At 44.6% G+C, this 19246-nt stretch overlaps 1 protein-coding gene across 1 annotated transcript in view; it reads right to left on the reverse strand.

The window, feature by feature from the left end:
- The window catches only part of ncam2 (neural cell adhesion molecule 2), a gene marked incomplete at both ends in the record, with an annotated part of 533990 nt that overhangs the window by 9891 nt on the left and 504853 nt on the right, over positions 1–19246 (reverse strand). Inside the window, one exon of the mRNA XM_083633844.1 lies at positions 10435–10642. Coding sequence (XP_083489970.1) covers positions 10435–10642 — 208 coding nt within the window. The remainder of the gene's footprint in view (positions 1–10434; positions 10643–19246) is intronic.

A 19246-nucleotide genomic window follows, 5' to 3' on the forward strand; every position in this document is an offset into this window, starting at 1 on the left:
CACCTCTGCATGAGACCTAATAAGCCAAAATATTGCTCTTGGCAATGGAGATTTCCCCACTGGCTGACTGGTGAATATATTACGTTTAAACCAAGATTGGATTCATGTTCAGATGGCGAGGCTTTCTTGGCAATGTCTTAAAGGGATACGCCAACTTTTTGGGAGTTTTGTCCATTTGCCATATCGCCCACACATAACCAAGATACACAATGCCTTTACCGTCACTCTCGGTACAGTATACAGTGAGCTACACTCGTCAAGTTAGTTAGTATCCTATCGCCAATGAATTGGGGGAAGCTCTATGTACTTGTTGTGACTCGGGTCCTCACCACCAGATGAAATATTAATCCAAAATGCTGAGAAACGCTCTTTTTCTAAGGTAAATAGATAACCGGAACTATTTCTAAACATGGTCGTCAGGCGCATGCACTATACGCCTGTGTACAGCGGAAGCGCTGTGTACAGGCAAACAAGGAAGTAACTCGGTGTGGGGATCTACTGCGAAAATTACGTTTCATGTAACTATGGATTATTATGGATTAGTATCCCTTTAAGAGCAGAATCTCTTAGTGCAGGTGCCATACCATTACTAGGAAATAGACTGAATCAACAATGTACAGTGTAGCCTATACTATACAGTTTTACATTACATCTGCAGGACACTAAGCAATACATAGTTCTCAATGGATGCGAGTGCAAGAGGAGATGCAGGAGGCAACTGTTTGAAAAACTTTGATACCCAGAAATCCTCATCAGTAAACAACGCTCATGGTTACTAAACTGTCCGGTCTGTGACGCTTTAAACCAAAAGAAACCAAAAAGATGAGAGAGCAAAAGATCTAATGTTGATCAGTCCAGCTTCCTCTGGATGGTAGTGAGTAGCGAGTTTGAACGAATCATTCGAAACTCAAGACTCTTTTCACTGACTCGGGAGTCGCGAGTCATCGTCTGACTCGACTCGCTGTATCAAGTTAATTGGTGTATTAGCCCTGTGAGAAAACAACCACTTTGGCGCTTGTTTCAACTCAGTACTCACTCTCCCGGAGGCAAAATCCCCTCCCTGCCGTGAGCTGAGGGGCGAGCGGCGTGAGCAGAGCCTGCAGCCCCTCGCTGCCTTGAGCCCCCTCACTACTACTCGCCACGCCCAGCTCGGTGAGTCAGCCCAGCCCGGAGCCCCTCCCTGCTCGCCCTACTCTCCTGTCACCACTGTGCCCTGAGCTCGAGCTGACTCTACCCGTCTGCACCAAGCACTCGCTCACCCACACATTCCATGCCACAGTCAGTAACCGGCCATGAATGTTAACGGGCAATAAAATCATTTTATATCAAAAATTTGCCTACCTCAGCGGCTCTTCTCATCCAAATTCACGTCACTCTGGCTCTAAATAACCAAGATGGCGACAGTGAAAATGCCAACCCCGAGGCTTCAAAACAGAAGTCCAAAAACCAATGGCTGACATCACGGTGGCTACGCCCATACAGGTATATTTTATACAGTCTATGGATCTTCCCTAAGCAGTGTCACTGGACTCCCATCATCTGCCACAGCTACTCTTTTCTTCTGTTGTCATCTCAGCGCCCCACAGCGCCCCACAGAGGCAAGGTGGATCAAAAACGATGTGTGGGACACAAAGCAAACAGAAGCACCAATAGCCGTTTTCACACATGCGCTTTATACCGGGAAATGACCAGAAAGTGGTCTATACCTTTCATGTGTGAAAATTGTTTTCCGGTATAAGCGCGACCCCATCATCGTGGACTTTTCACCACTTTGGAGGTTGTCAGAAGAGCGGTATGTCTGCTTCATGTGTGGGCGTGCAGATTTCCCCCCTCCCCTCTCTGCTCTCTCTGGCCAGTCCTTCAGTCAGCAGCAGCAGCCCGACACACAGGACACAGCGAAAATGGCAGCGGCTTCTAGTCTGAAGCCGCCCAACGCTTGTTGAGAAAGCAAATGCACGAAGCGAAATGTGGAAGTATTTTGCTTACTTACGTTGCTGACAGCGAAGGCAACATCAAACGAAGTCAGTCTGTAAAAAGTGCTTCGGTGAACAGATAAACATCGAACGAGCCAGGCTATTTCTCTCAGACACGGATCCCAACTTCTTCAAATATTTCAGTTCAAAGATTGGTTAGCGAATGTGAAGGATACAACATACATGCCCTCTTAAGTCAAACGAGTGTGATTTATTGTGTGACAAGCGAACTTATTTCACCATCGGAGAGTCCCCATCCAAGTGCACACGTCACTCCCCACCCGCTCTGCAGTGCCCCCCCCCCCCCCCCCCCCCCCCGACCCCCCTCAAATACAGGTAATTTGACTGCTATATTCACACATGTGAGCCCTCAGGTGTGAAGGGAAATTCCGGGAAATGGCCGATATTGATTTACAGGCAATGTTCCTGTACGCATGTGTGAAAACGGCTAACGGCTTGAGTGTTGACAAGCCTCTCTGAGTTCTTCTCAGAGCGAGCTGCTGCCTGGGAGCGGGCCTGGGATACTGGGATAGGGCCTGTGTGTGCATGTGACTCTAAAGCACAGCAGGGGGGACTTGTTCTCCCTTCTGTCGATGTTAATTAAGCGAGCCAAGGCCATTGGTGGCAGGTCCATAAAGGCTGATTATTAGAAAGGCTGGTTTTCACAGATAGAGTAGATTAGGTGGTCTAAACTGTATCCCTGGGGCGCTTGTTTAAGCTTTTATCTACTGTACATCTTTACATTTAGTTGACACTTGGCTGACACATACTGTAGCTGTTGATTCACACTGGCTGTTATGGCGATCAAGGACTCTATTCCGTGACCTGGAATCAGTGGCGATTCTAGGACTTTTGCAGTATACGTAGTTTGATTGTTGTTGTTTTTTAACACATTGAGTGCCAGCGACGCCATATGGCGTCATTAGAAATTTACCGTAGGCTGCCAGCGACGCCAAATGGCGTCAATAACTCAAAATTGTTTTTTTGACGGGGGGGTGTCGATCTAAGCTTCTTACATCGCCTCTTACAATATGAGAGCTATTGAATGTGTCTAACCTATTTTACAGAACCCTTAGGTGGCGACAGCCCACTCCAGATGAGAGAAAGTGGAGTAAAACACACAGAAGAAGTCGTTGGGGAAAAGGAAATCGCATCGCATCCGTCCGTATGCAGCTGCTTCATTGAAGCATAACGTTAGCTGTGCCCCTGCAGCAGCCAATCTGCTGTCACAATTGAGCACCTCCGTGTCCGCTGCAACAGCCCATTCGCATGATCAGCCGTGGAGTTGTTATTATTCTCAACTGGAAGCATGGGAGCTGGTGACAAATACACGCGGCTGTAAAAAAGCTGGATGTAGCGGACTTTTCAGTGCTGAGCACACGCAGAGCAAACGCACTCACAGCAGAGCCGAGCAGAGGGACACTCCTCCCACAACGGGGGGGGGAGGAGGAGGGGGGGAGGTGGGGCACGCAGGACACTACAGCATACAACAGACCCAGGCAGCTGCAGCAGGCTCGATGCACAGAGAGCAAACAAGCTAGAATAGGCTATCTGATGCCCACCAGCAGTAAATCAAGACCAGCATGAAGGTGTAGGGTCTGCGCACGCAGGGGCCAGCGCTGCTGGTTGCAGCTAAAAAATATTATTTGACCAAACAAAATTCCTTTGTTTTCACTCTTTTATTGAAGGAAATTATTTTTGAGGTGTCATTACATCAGAAAATATTAGCAATGAGTCAATGATGTGCTTGGAATGCTTCCTTTCACAAAAGGCTGAATATCTCAGGTTTCTAGAAAAAAATTGCTGTTTTTGGTCAAATCAAGCTATCTTCTCCGGCTCATAACTAAAGAACGGAAAATGGGATCAATAAACTTTTTTTTGCAGGTGATAGAAGAGAGTCTCATCGTTATTTGTGCGTGTTCAGTGTTTACATAGTAATTATTAAAGAAATTATATGACTGTTTTAAAATGCATTGCAGCCTATGTGGCACAGTACAGCACCTTTTGCCCAAGGGCCGTGGCACTCAAAGTGTTAAGATTCTTTTTTGGGGGCATTTAGCCTTTATTAGACAGGACAGTTAGAGGAGGCAGACAGGAAAGGTGGGGAGAGAGAGGATGACATGCGGCAAAGGACCTCGGGTCGGATTCGAACCCACGCCGGCCGAGCGAAGGACTGAGCCTCCTTGGTACGCGTGCTACCAGGTGAGCCACGCACGATAGTTTGATTGTTTTTAATAATTTGCGTGCACACAAGATTCAGCAAATAAGTTAGTATTAGCATTGCATGCAGGACGAAGTTTCTATTACTGCATGGACTCATTGGACTTTCTGTATTGCCCAAAGATTATTTAGCTCAAAAACAGTCTATCCGTCTAAAAGGGCACCTTGGATACTTAGAACAAGCCAAACTTACATGTCAGGTGATTTAAATGTGTCAGTTGGAGTTATACAGCGAATGACATAGAAGAAAACCCCGGCCACCCCTTTGGCTCCGCCCCTGCCTGTAATAGGAAATCGACGTGTTTGCCTGCCTTGAACTCCAGGTAGGACTTGTGAAGATATGTCTCCTCTCTTTGGACTGCGTAGGGTTAAGGCATAGCAGGACCAGTTGGGACCATGCATGATTCAGCAGGCTTTACTCTGGATATCTGCATTATGTTCACATCACCTCATTGTGTGAGAAGAACAGCACTGTAGTTAAAGTGTACTCTAGGGCCAGACAGGTGTATGTTTTACACTCCGTTACAAGGCCAGGTGAGCTCAGGCCAAAGCCTTTTAGCCTTCTTGAGACAATCAGCATTTGGTTTGCTCTGCAGATCATGTTAAGAGTGAATCACACTTAATTGAATGTCACACTTCTGAACCTACCTGTCCAGAATTTCACATTAAAGTGCTCGCAACATGACAATATCACGAACAATATTAAGTCATAAGAGGTTTGCACAATCAAGCCTCTATATCTCTATAATGATGTGCCAATTTATTTTTTTATTTAGCAAAGAGGAAAAACGTCTCTATGCTTGCTAAATAATACATTGCTGTGCAAAAAAATAAAAAATCGTAATTAAAGTAGAGCATTCAATCATGGTTGACTGACAAATGTGTTTACAATCCACCAATATTAATTAATTTAATATGCCATTAATTTACTTTCTTGGTAAATAATTTAGCAAAACCTGTGTAATGTATATATGCAAACTGTCCTTATCCTGACGTGAAGGAAAACACATTTCCACTCATTATAATATATAAAAGGAACTACACATCAAACACCTATCTGCACAATATATACGTCTCTTTCAATATTGTTAATGTCAAGCTAAATCACATCAAATATGTAAACGACCGTTCCATATTAAATTTTGTTCATGCAAATTTCGGCCCTGGTTAGTGTGCTAAAATGCAGGAAAAACTGATTACAGAAATCAATGAATAAGTAATTATCCAAAGAATAGCTTGGTATAATGGGACCGAGGTGGGTGGGTGGGGGGGCGCTAACATATTTCTTCCACTTTTAATTGTCAAGGTTGTGAAAGAGGTGAGCTTTCTCTATTGAATTAATACATAAATAAACACGACCCTTCGTGCTCTTTGAAATCCTTTTTCTGTTACAGTAGCTTTTTTTCATCACATTTAAATGATCCACTCCTACACTCTGATGCTTAAGTGGGTGGAGCCTGTTCAGATACCAGTCAAAAGATGTTGGCTTTGCTTCACAGTTCATTCCGACTTATGCAGCATTTGTTTCTTAACATATGTGAGTGTGAGCACAATTATACAAACTTTTCCCTTCATGACTGTTGGCTGTTGCCCAGAATAAAATTATTAAATTAAAAGCAAAAGCTTGTATCTCAATGTTTAATAGTATTATTTTTTGTCAGCACAGCTTCCCACGACTGTAGCACACCGGTGACAATAAGCACAATACTGCACTACCTCTTGTACTAAGTTTCCTTCTGTGAAGAAGAGTCCTGTGTCCTCACCAGAAGTCACACTGGTATTGGTAAATGTAGACGCTTGAATGTTTACCCTAATGGCGGGCTCAGATTACAAGAGTTTTTCGCTGATTTATCCCCGATTTGCCTGTCCCGAGAATCGGGGGAGATAGCAAATATCTGCTAATGTGAACTGTGTAGCTACAGATCAACTCTTAACTCTCCCAAACCGTTCGAAGACGCATTGGAGCCACCGCCAATAATGTATAACCTGTCTGATATTTGCGAGTATCTGCACGCCGACGTCACGTCATTATGCCTTTCAACGTTGGACAATACAACTTTAACGTCCCATGCAGAACACCGGCCAAACGGTTCAACAGTGCCAAGCAACGTTTCCAAAGCTATTTTCATATACAGTTTTTGTGGTGCCATAATATCATTTTCTGAACATTTTGTGCTGAATTTGGGTTGTGTTGAGCTTGTCACCTCCTGCATGTTGCTGTTCCTCAAATGCTTGCTGGGAAGTTGTGCAGGGCCGGGCTGCACAGATGTACAAATGTACACCTGGATGATTGGTTTGTTAGGCTCCAGCCTGGCTGGCTACCTCATGCTGAGCAAGCTGACTGAAGTCAGCTTATGACACTCTTGGCCACCTGCCGCAAGGAAGTGGACCCATGTGGACCCTCTGACATCATGGTTCTCCATCTACAATTGTGAGTTTAACACTCAAAAGAGAGGAAATGAGGAGTGACTTTTGACCTGCCTGCTTCCCTCCCTGTAGTCAGCGTCGCAGCAAACGCAACCGATTCTTTTCAAGTTGGACTGAGGCGGCGAAGGAAACTCGACATGTCACAACTGATCTCGGCACAATTGATTCATAATCGAACAGCATCTTCACAGCCTCCCTCATCCTTTGGTACGACCCTGCCTCTGAGTTACAACTCAGCTGCTGGGAGGGCCGTAGGCAGCTGACTGCACCTCAAAACGAGGAGGATTGTCTATGGTCTGACCCTATCGCCCCAGAACATGAATTCCTTTTAGAAGACGATACCAATGGGTTAGAGCCACAACACCTGTCCCCTCAAGACACACCCCCACAACCCTTACACACACAGACACAGACACACACACACACACACACACACACACACACACACACACACACACACACACACACACAAAATGAATACACAGTCGCTGATTTTCTGACACTACTTCTCACCCTATTCATTTAGAGTTCAGCCCATGCTATATATCACCCTGTGTACATCAATATTGTTATTGATAAATAATGTTGCCCAATGTTTACTGCTCCTTTCAGTGTATTACCCGTTGGCACCTGCAATATCGAACTCTTTCAACCTCAGTAGGCACAGTTCATTTGAATTTCGGCAGCATTTTGCATTACTCCCCTGCACTTTAGGTAACGCACTGTATGTCTGTGTCTGTAAGTCTACAATATGTGACTTTGTATTTGATGTGACAGCACTAAATGATCTAGTCTAATACTGTAGGCTTGGGCAATATCCAAAATTGAATATTGTGATGCACTCCCCCCCAAATATCGCGATAGTCGATATTGTCGAGGGGGTTAGGGGGAAACAACAAGCATGTCATTAAATCAAAGCAAAATGAGAATGAAATAAATAATTGAGTAGGCTAACTCACTACGTCTTTTTCCTGTCTTTTCTCATCATACTTTCACCCAACATGGGAGTGAACTGGGGTGTGGCATATCAATGATTTTATTTTCAAATGAATGGGGTCATTAGCCAGTCATTATCTCCATTATTCAGTCAACAAGGTTTGGTTTTGAGTTATCTCTGGAGACAGACTTTCAACTTGCATCGAAAATCTGCCGGCACGCTCGGTGAAAAGCCAAATAACAGAGCTCGTAGAGGGCAGGCTCGCATGCTGCACTTTACCCAATCAAAATGGAGTGGACGTGACCGAGAGTCAACCGGTGTGTAGTCAAACTTACCATTTAACTTAAATCTTTGATATTGTGAAAAATATCGCACACACAGTCTGTGAAGGATCACAAAGCAAAGTGTTGGTGCTGATGTGCAGGCTGTGGCATAACGCTGAGGCAGACCGCCTGCTGTCTGGGCAGACAGTCGCTCAGCCAGCCAGCACAGATATGGGCTTAGTGACTCAGCACAAGTCAGCTCCCTCCCCTCTGTCTCTGCTTCCCTCTCTTCACTACACACTGGGCTGGTGTCTCTGCTTCCCTCTCTTCACTACACACTGGACTGGTGTCTCTGCTTCCCTCTCTTCACTACACACTGGACTGGTGTCTCTGCTTCCCTCTCTTCACTACACACTGGGCTGGTGTCTCTGCTTCCCTCTCTTCACTACACACTGGACTGGTGTCTCTGCTTCCCTCTCTTCACTACACACTGGGCTGGTGTCTCTGCTTCCCTCTCTTCACTACACACTGGGCTGGTGTCTCTGCTTCCCTCTCTTCACTACACACTGGGCTGGTGTCTCTGCTTCCCTCTCTTCACTACACACTGGGCTGGTGTCTCTGCTTCCCTCTCTTCACTACACACTGGGCTGGTGTCTCTGCTTCCCTCTCTTCACTACACACTGGGCTGGTGTCTCTGCTTGCCTCTCTTCACTACACACTGGGCTGGTGTCTCTGCTTCCCTCTCTTCACTACACACTGGGCTGGTGTCTCTGCTTGCCTCTCTTCACTACACACTGGGCTGGTGTCTCTGCTTCCCTCTCTTCACTACACACTGGGCTGGTGTCTCTGCTTCCCTCTCTTCACTACACACTGGGCTGGTGTCTCTGCTTCCCTCTCTTCACTACACACTGGGCTGGTGTCTCTGCTTGCCTCTCTTCACTACACACTGGGCTGGTGTCTCTGCTTCCCTCTCTTCACTACACACTGGGCTGGTGTCTCTGCTTCCCTCTCTTCACTACACACTGGGCTGGTGTCTCTGCTTCCCTCTCTTCACTACACACTGGGCTGGTGTCTCTGCTTGCCTCTCTTCACTACACACTGGGCTGGTGTCTCTGCTTCCCTCTCTTCACTACACACTGGGCTGGTGTCTCTGCTTCCCTCTCTTCAGTACACACTGGGCTGGCACCCTGACACTCACTTTGCACCCCAAAATGGCACTGCTGAGGCCAATGAATCAGACTCTATATGGGTGCCATCTTACAAAACCTTGGTTTGGCAACTGTCCTGCATTAAAATGGTGCTGGGAGTATATCTTAAAATCAATGGTAAGTGCAGAAGCATGCGTGCAAGCATGTGCGCACACACACACACACACACACACACACACACACACACACACACACACACACACCGCATAAAAAAACAACATATTTCAATGGTAGACACACTACATAATATGAAGGTATTAAGCGATGATTTGGGATTTAGAACATTATCAAAGACAGAATGTTGCTGTCACCAATGTAACAGCTTTCTGCTCAGACTAAACTTGTAAAATACAAATGGGTTCATTTCAATACATTCCAACATATCCACCATTTCAGAAGTGATACCTACTAGAAAATGACTGATAGCAAAAACTGAACACAGACCGAACACAGACTGTGACACCTTTTAAAGGATAATCAGCAGCTTAAGATGTAAACATTTATTTACAGACTCACTAGCTCGGCCGCTATGCGGGCTCGCCCACCTTGCAGCTCGCTGAGCGGGCCCTGCAGCTTGCATACGCAGCTTGGGCGCATTTCTGTTCAACAATATAATTCATAGTTCAACTATTCACTCATATTCAACCAGAGGGGCAAGTGGGGGTCAGTTGACCTTGCCTAGACCAAGTACTAACTATATGAAGAAAACTGTTATATACAGGGCTATATCATCTTGGAATAGCTTACCTGGTAATATCTCCTCCTTTGTACTGTTTTTACTCTGTTTGTTGTAAGTATCCTTTGTGCTCATTGCATTTTACTATTTCTTATTTTTTTACTTTTGTATTTTACTACTGCTTTTGACTCTGTTTTGTATGTAATGTGTAATGTGTCTGGACCCCAGGAAGACTAGTGGTTGTCTTGGCAGCTAATGGGGATCCTTTTAAATAAACAAATAAACAAATAAACAAATAAACAAATAAACAAATACAGGCAAAGGCAATGCAAATTCAGTGACATTTGATTAAAGGTGCTGTAAGCGATATGGATGAAGGATTGAGTCAACACGGTTCTCATTCCTGATCCCAAGTAGTCAAATACTGACACATTGGGTTGGTGATCTGGTCCAGAACACCAACCCAAAGCATCAGTATTTGACTAGTTGGGAATGAGAACCGTGTTGACTCAATCCTCTTTGTGGAGTTGTCTCTCCTGATTGGATGAAATGGGATACCCGAAAAATGTCTCTTCTTTTTACCACAAAGGAGAGTGAGTGGGAGACCCATGTTACTGACACTCTATATATCAGTGATCACTTAACTATACACGGATGCATGGCCACTGTCGCCACTATGAGGCAGGTGTCAAAGTTCCTGTATAAATCAATCAATCAAAGCGAGACTCACAGGTAGGCGGCCTTGCCCTCCTCGATCTCCTTGCCTTTGCCGCTGGTGGAGGTCTTCTTGCTGCACAGCGTGCGGGTGAGGCACATCAGCAGACCGCACTGCCGCAGGAAGAAGCAGCTGACGTCCACCAGCACCAGCAGCAGCAGCAGAGCCCCCAGGCCCAGGCCCACCACCGCCCCCAGCCCCAGGCCAACGAACAGGGATTCTGCTGAGCCAGTCAAACACACACACACACACACACACACACACACACACACACACACAGGGAGAAAACACTGTTACCAATGCTTGTTCATACCCCTTTCCCTCGAAGATGTGTGATTAGCATTGTAGTTTAGTCACTATGTGTTGAGTCCGAGTCGAGTCTTGAGTTCCCAGTGTTCGAGTCCGGAGTTACTAAACACGGGTGTGCCGTGCATCTACGTGTAGGTGGAATACACATGCATGCCCTTGCACGAAATTGGATGTCACAGTCTTAATTTTTTATTATTTATTTATAATTAACAAATCTGAGTCCTCGTCTCCAACTCCCGAGTCCGAACGCATGAATGCTCGAGTTCAATTCCAAGTCATAAGTGCTCAAGTCCAAGTCAAGTCACAAGTTCTGAAAATGAGTCCAGGACTCGGATTGAAGTCGTGGACTTGAGTACTACAATACTGCGTGTGATGTGATACTTGACTGAGCCACAGGGACTCTCATTTTTTCATGTCTCCCTAGGAGTCCCATAAGCCTTTTCTGTATTGTTTTTTTTATTACACTATTATAGCCACCTTATTTTTGAATGCCCCGCTGTAAAAATAATTATGGATACAAGGTCCGGTTTAACATGACTTGATTGTTGCAGCTTGCCATTTCCTAAAACGGTATTGTACTTGATTTGAAAGCTCTGCAGGCAAGATGTCCGGCGGCCGCCTATACTCCCCTGTACCCTGGCTGAATTCCTAGTCCATAAACTAACATAACCTGGCCAATAAGTATGTAACATACTAAATAAAACAAACAGTAATGTCTTTATTTGATGTAGAATGCAGAGGACGCGTTAAACTCGCGTTCCAGGAATATTGTATTTACTGCGCTGCTCTAAAATAACGTTACTGGCGTGCGCCTCAGAGAGGCTGTTCGTCCTGGAAGCCACTCGCTTTGCGCAAGAACACAATCGATTTGGGGGTGGAACACGCCAGGATTGGCCAACGCCAACGCCAGTGCCCAGAACTGTCAAATCAAATCATCGACAGAGACGCTATGGCCCGCCTCCCAGTATTTTCAGTGTATCAGAGTTAGATAGATAGAGAAATATAGCCACGTTATGGTTATAAACAACAAACTAATGCTGGTGATCCGCATGGAAACAGTGTTACTCGAAATGGTTAAAAGTTATATCAATTTGGTCATTCAGTGGCGTTTTACTGCCATGTAACATAGCTAGCTAGCCGCTAACATTAGCCACAGTAGGCAATTACACATGATGCATTGCGCTCTTAAAGGGATATTTATCGACGAGATTTTTGCCAAGCTGGACCTGATTAGTGATTTGCTCCGTTCGCCCAGATGGATGTCAAGCTGTCAGCAACAAGGCTGGGAGGATTACACCGGAAGAAGCACCCATAGGCATCATGGCAGCTAGAAATAAGGTGGATAGTGTCTATTTTTACATTTATTTATGACCTCTATTTTCTGGTTGTTTTACTCCATTGCATTGTGAATCACTTTAACTGTAGCTTCTTTAGCTTTATTGCGGCCTATATTACCTTTAGCTGTATTTTCTTGCATGACATGTGCTATACAAATAACGTTGAGATTGATTTGTCTCTCCTCAGTACCACCATGCTGCCCCATGCATCGCTACATGTACAGTGAGTGTGAAACCCCTATCCAGAACACTGTATTAAACAAAGGCACACATTCAACAAAACTTTGACAGCGGTACTTTCAAAATGAAGGTCAATGAATTCCTCGGGAGTCTGCTGGATAGTTTCCAACACAGAGATGAATGCTAATCCATAGCTCCTCACTCACACGCAACCCTCAGTGGAGGAGCTCCATTATTAGCGCGAATCCACCAAATCTCCCCCAAAACGAATCAATTTCAGCCCTAGAATGTTTTTCTATGCAGTCAATGGACATTGGTGGAAACAAGTTTGAAATACAAAAAAAAAAAAAAATAGTAACCTGACACTGCCAGATGGTTTGTTTCACGGTAACCACCTGGGAACTCGCTCAATAAACCGTTTAAACGGGGCTGGCACTTCAAAAAATACCTGGCAGGTGATTGGAGGAACCATCTGTCTATCCCCATCTATCACAGGCTCACTTCTCGCTGGCGTCACACCAAGTCCCGCCCCTAGCTGCGTCTGGATGCTGATTGGTCCAAGTGGTGGTTCAGATTTAAACCAATAGATTGGGGCGTGGCAAGTTGGATTTGTCGTGTGATCGTGATCTCGTGCGAATCCAGCTGCCTCACAAGGTTAATAAAAAGATGTCCAATGCAAAAAACATTCTTCTACTGGTCTATTCAATATGTGGGGTGAAGGAGGAAGGGGGGGAAGGGAAGGGAAGGAAGCACATATCTATGTTCTGCCTGTTTACCAATCAACAAGAGTTTACGCGAGATAATTTCCCTGATGAGGTTATTAAACTTTTCCTAATGAATAACCAAATGGAATACCTGCTTTTACTGGATCTATTTTTCCTCGAGTCTAGATTTTTTTTTTCAGCCTCCTATCTGTTTTTCCAAAACTTATTACTGTGATCATTAGACAAAATGCCACTGTCAGCATCTGACAGCAAAGCTCATTTCATGCAGACCAAGGAACCATAGTGTATGCATTTTTATTCTGTTTGAGCTCGAGCCTGGGATCTAATCTCACTGTTCTGTTCTACAGTTTCAAAACTCAGCACTCACTCTCCGACAGAGGTGGAAAAAGTATACTGATGAATCCTACTCAAGTATAAATTATTGTTACTTTAGTGAAAATTAACTCAAGTACAAGTACATTTACTAGTCGAGAGTAGCCTATGTAAGTAAAAGTACATTTGTACAGTTCATTCAAATGCAGCAGGGTGCTCAGTTTGGCGATTCTCTCCTTTGCCAGACGAGCTATCAGAATAACTTTATTGATCCTCGGGGGGAAATTATGACAGAGCTGCTAGCAGCAGCAATATCACAATCAGATAGCTAGTACATCAATTTTGCTATGGTTATGAGCAGTATCACATGAAACTGAGATTTCTGAACTAATGTGTTGATGGGGATCATTACAATTCGATTGTCTACGCCCATCTAATTCAAGTCTTGAGCGTGATTTAATTTAATTGGCCACTGCACTAACGAGCTACCATTTTGGGCGAGCAGTCCCAATGCTACCATGCTGTTTCCATAGTGAGGTGTGCAAAACAAAAATCTGAATTTACTCATTTATCTATTATTTGTGTGTGTGTGTGTGTGTGTGTGTGTGTGTGTGTGTGTGTGTGTGTGTGTGTGTGTGTGTGTGTGTGTGCGTGCGCGCATGCGTGTGTGGTGTGTGTGCACGTACGTACATGGAGGGGAGATTATATACATGGGGTAGGTGCTACTGGTTGCTGCAAATTGAATGTTCAAACTGGTAAAGTGTTTGAAGTAAAGTGGTTCCAGTGTTCCGTGAAATCATCATCATCCTGCTGATGCTTATAGCCCCTGTGTCCACTGGGCACCCTATTATGTTGTAGCTAGCAGCACTTAAGTAGCAGCAAGCAGAGTAGGAGCTTTTTGCTCAAAGTTGCAATATTTTAACTGCGACCGGTCAGCACTGTGAGTGCTACAGCACAGCCAGCGCTCAGCTCAGTTCACCGGTCAGCACTCTGAGTAATACAGCAGCACGGCCAGCGCTCAGCTCAGTCGACCGGTCAGCACTCTGAGTGCTACAGCAGCACGGCCAGCGCTCAGCTCAGTCGACCGGTCAGCACTCTGAGTGCTACAGCAGCACGGCCAGCGCTCAGCTCAGTCGGGAACGAGCTTCCATTCAATTGCAAGTAATGAGAAAAGGAAGGCGGCACTGTAAAGAGCAGCTCCCAGTGGACACAGCCTTATAGAGTTGTGACCTGAAGTGATCCTGAGGTTGAGCAAACTGAACATCCACTATTGGCTCAGTGTTGACAGCTGGAGGTCAAAGCTTGCCAGGAGTAATCGGCACTGGGAACAGTCAGAGAGAACGAACATTCCTATTTAGCAGCGCTCTGGTGCGGCCGTTTGCCAGCCTGTTTGGAAGAAAGGGGGGATTAAGCATTAATGTGAGGGTGTCCAGAGACAGTGGAGTGGTTCAAAGCAGCACAAAATGCCCCGACTGAACCTCGCCACAGCTTTCTCTCCTGGGTCTCCTACATCTAAAAATAATAAAGCTAATGTAAGCTTCTTCTTTCTTTGATCAAGTATTTTTTTGGCTTTCTCCCATTTTCTCCTCAATTGTACTTGGCCAATTCCCCCTGCTATCCTGGTCGTTGGTCCACCCCCTCTACCGATCTGGGGAGAGCAGACTAGCACATACTTCCTCCAATACATGTGCAGTTGCCAGCCGCTTCTTTTCACCTGACAGTGAGGAGGTTCACCGGCAGGACGCAGCGCGTGGGAGGATCATGCTCTTCCACCAGTTGCCCTCCCCCGGAACAGGTGCCCCGACCGACCAGAGGAGGCGCTACTGCAGCGACCAGGAATCATACCTCACCGCCTTCCCACCTGCCGACACAGACAATAGACCCATTTCACGGGGGCCATTTTGTGCCGAAAAGCCAGGGTAAACACAGGTGCAAGCAAAACACTAATGAGGGTTTCCAACTTCCACCATTGGAATTGGGAAACCCTCATTAGTGTGTTGCTTGCACCTGCAGGGCCGCTGGAAGTAATTTTAAGCAGGGGGTGCTGGGAGGAAGGGACTCTCGGTGGGGCCCGCATTTAGAGGAATATCTCATTTTAAATTAACATTAGGATACTGTTGTGATGTAATTATTCAGTATTTTCTCATTTTCTCACTCATTCAGAGCAAAGAGGGAGATATATAGCATGATGATAATGCTCTATATCTCCCTATTTGCTCTGAATACACCAGTTAACATGACACAGACTTAACATGATAGAAATATTATCAGCAAACTTAATGACTAGACTAATTATTCTGATCTGAATGGCATATATCAAGAAACATTGACTCCTCTCTTTGCTGTATAGTGGGAGGTGCATTTTTGAGTAGGCTATAAAAATAGCATGTCAAGTTCACATTTCTTTATTGCCAGATTAAACAATTCGTATTGGTTGTTGGTTGGTTCAACACAACATGTGCGTGCATGCGCGCTTCTTCTTCTTCTCTAGCCTACAAGCATGTAACTTCCTTGATTGTTATTGTTGATAATTCTATTTAAATAGGCTACATTTTCATTTCCCGAAACATTCTTAAACAAGAAAGGAACATAGTGCACTGCAAAATATTTTTAATTACATTTGTAAAAAAAAAAAAAAAACATTTTTTTTTTTTTTTTTTTTGGAAAAAATCTAGGGGGTGCTGCAGCACCTGCAGCACCCCTACTTCCCGCGGGCCTGTGCACCTGTGTTTACCCTGGCTTTTCGGCACAAAATGGCCCCCGTGAAATGGGTCTATAGTGTCTGTAGGAACGTCTGACCAAGCTGGAAGTACCGCTGCCGGGAATTGAACCCGGGTTTCCAGTGGTAGGCGAGTGCTTTTACCTCTTCATTTCACTTTAATTTCCGGGGCGTGGCTAACGATGACAATGTCTGTGGTTGAAGAAAGCTGTCACTGTTCGTCCCACACCAATGACTCAGTGATCTCAACCGAGATCGGAAGAGATACAAGGCAGAGAGAAAGACAGAGAGAACGCAAGAGAGAGAGCAACAGAGATAATCATGTGGATGGGAACTCTAATTAAAGCACTTGTGTTTTTGTGAATTGGGGAATATGGGATTTGAAGCTTGCAGATTGAATCGATATTTTCTCACCGCCACAGGCTGTCTGTGTTGCATCTCACCTTCTTCAAGTTTACCTGAGTTGATTTGGCAGCTGAAGACACAGATTCAGAGGAAGTAAACAACAGCTCTCCTGCTCCCCTGAAGCACACAAACACACTCCAGCAGGGAAAGCCTACTTCATGCTTTTTCATCATGAGATCGCTGTGTCCTTAAGCCTTTTATATTGTCAATAGATGTCTACATTTTCTAACACCAGTCCTTTCCAATTCTCTGTTTGATGAACTACACTGAAAAATCTATTCATTTTTTCAGAGCATTGCAATCTTAGTGTCTTCAAAGCTTTATAGATTGAAACAGCTACAGTACAAGCTGTTATTTTACATAATTATTACTGCTGTATTATGACTTGTTGCTGCTAAATTGGCTTAGACACTGCAAATAATGGATGACTTGATTTAGCTGCTATGTGTGACCATCACCAGCCTCAGACCTTTTCAATGTAACTGAATGCTGTAGCAAGAGAGACTGCACTGTCAGCGCTTAATAAGAGGTTCATGACCAGTGCCTGTTCAAAGCATATTCTTTCTTCACCACCTTCTAATTTATTAGTATAAGGTACTGTGTGTGTGTGTGTGTGTGTGTGTGTGTGTGTGTGTGTGTGTGTGTGTGTTTCTGTATGGCCGATGTGCACTCATGCCTATAGGCGCATTACAGGCAGAGGTGGAAAGTAACTAAGTACATTTACTCAAGTACAATTTTGACCTCAAAATTGTACTTGAGTAAATATACTTCGTTTTTCCATTTTACTTTTTTTTGAGCGAAATATAGCACTATTTTCTCCACTCCACACATTATCTGAAGGCTGGAGTTACTACTGTAAACTTTGCAGAATAAGCTCATAAAGTATATTGCATTTAAACTACCCAGCTGTATTATAAGGAGTTAGACCTACATAACATACATAAGATCATAACGAGCACTTTCCCTTCTGATACTTATGTACATTTTACTGGTATACTTCTATACATGTACTTCGGTGAAATTATGAACGCATGACGTTTGCTTTTAATTGCGGATTTTTCCTTCATGGTGTTTCTACTTTTACTTTATAAAAGATTTCAGTAGTCTACTTTTTGCACGGCTGCTTACAATTAATTAATCCTCACTTGAGATTGTTTTTGCAGTTTGTTGCATTTGTAAGTCGATTTAAAAAATCTAGTCAGACCTCATTTCTAAATGACGGAGCCTCTGAAAGCACACAGAAAGCAGACACACTGAGAGCACATCCTGTGATGATGGGTAATGTAAGAGTGGGGAGAGGCAATGAGGTCATTTCTGTGACAAGACCTTTAAGATAAATAGTGGGCGATGCTGCGAATGATCCCCTACCCTCAAACTGATACAAGAGACAGTGATGTCTGTGGAAGCTATCCCCTGCAATAAAGCTACCCTCAAACTGATACAAGAGACAGTGATGTCTGTGGAAGCTATCCCCTGCAATAAAGCTACCCTCAAACTGATACAAGAGACAGTGATGTCTGTGGAAGCTATCCCCTGCAATAAAGCTACCCTCAAACTGATACAAGAGACAGTGATGTGTGTGGAAGCTATCCCCTGCAATAAAGCTACCCTCAAACTGATACAAGAGACAGTGATGTCTGTGGAAGCTATCCCCTGCAATAAAGCTACCCTCAAACTGATACAAGAGACAATGATGTCTGTGGAAGCTATCCCCTGCAATAAAGCTACCCTCAAACTGATACAAGAGACAGTGATGTCTGTGGAAGCTATCCCCTGCAATAAAGCTACCCTCAAACTGATACAAGAGACAGTGATGTCTGTGGAAGCTATCCCCTGCAATAAAGCTACCCTCAAACTGATACAAGAGACAGTGATGTCTGTGGAAGCTATCCCCTGCAATAAAGCTACCCTCAAACTGATACAAGAGAGAGTGATGTCTGTGGAAGCTATCCCCTGCAATAAAGCTACCCTCAAACTGATACAAGAGACAGTGATGTCTGTGGAAGCTATCCCCTGCAATAAAGCTACCCTCAAACTGATACAAGAGACAGTGATGTATGTGGAAGCTATCCCCTGCAATAAAGCTACCCTCAAACTGATACAAGAGAAAATGATGTCTTTGGAAGCTATCCCCTGCAATAAAGCTACCCTCAAACTGATACAAGAGACAGTGATGTCTGTGGAAGCTATCCCCTGCAATAAAGCTACCCTCAAACTGATACAAGAGACAGTGATGTCTGTGGAAGCTATCCCCTGCAATAAAGCTACCCTCAAACTGATACAAGAGACAGTGATGTCTGTGGAAGCTATCCCCTGCAATAAAGCTACCCTCAAACTGATACAAGAGACAGTGATGTCTGTGGAAGCTATCCCTTGCAATAAAGCTACCCTCAAACTGATACAAGAGACAGTGATGTATGTGGAAGCTATCCCCTGCAATAAAGCTACCCTCAAACTGATACAAGAGAAAATGATGTCTTTGGAAGCTATCCCCTGCAATAAAGCTACCCTCAAACTGATACAAGAGACAGTGATGTCTGTGGAAGCTATCCCCTGCAATAAAGCTACCCTCAAACTGATACAAGAGACAGTGATGTCTGTGGAAGCTATCCCCTGCAATAAAGCTACCCTCAAACTGATACAAGAGAAAATGATGTCTATGGAAGCTATCCCCTGCAATAAAGCTACCCTCAAACTGATACAAGAGAGAGTGATGTCTGTGGAAGCTATCCCCTGCAATAAAGCTACCCTCAAACTGATACAAGAGAGAGTGATGTCTGTGGAAGCTATCCCCTGCAATAAAGCTACCCTCAAACTGATACAAGAGACAGTGATGTCTG

Source organism: Poromitra crassiceps (genome assembly GCF_964638095.1).
Source record: "Poromitra crassiceps genome assembly, chromosome: 3".
Taxonomy (NCBI): domain Eukaryota; kingdom Metazoa; phylum Chordata; class Actinopteri; order Beryciformes; family Melamphaidae; genus Poromitra; species Poromitra crassiceps.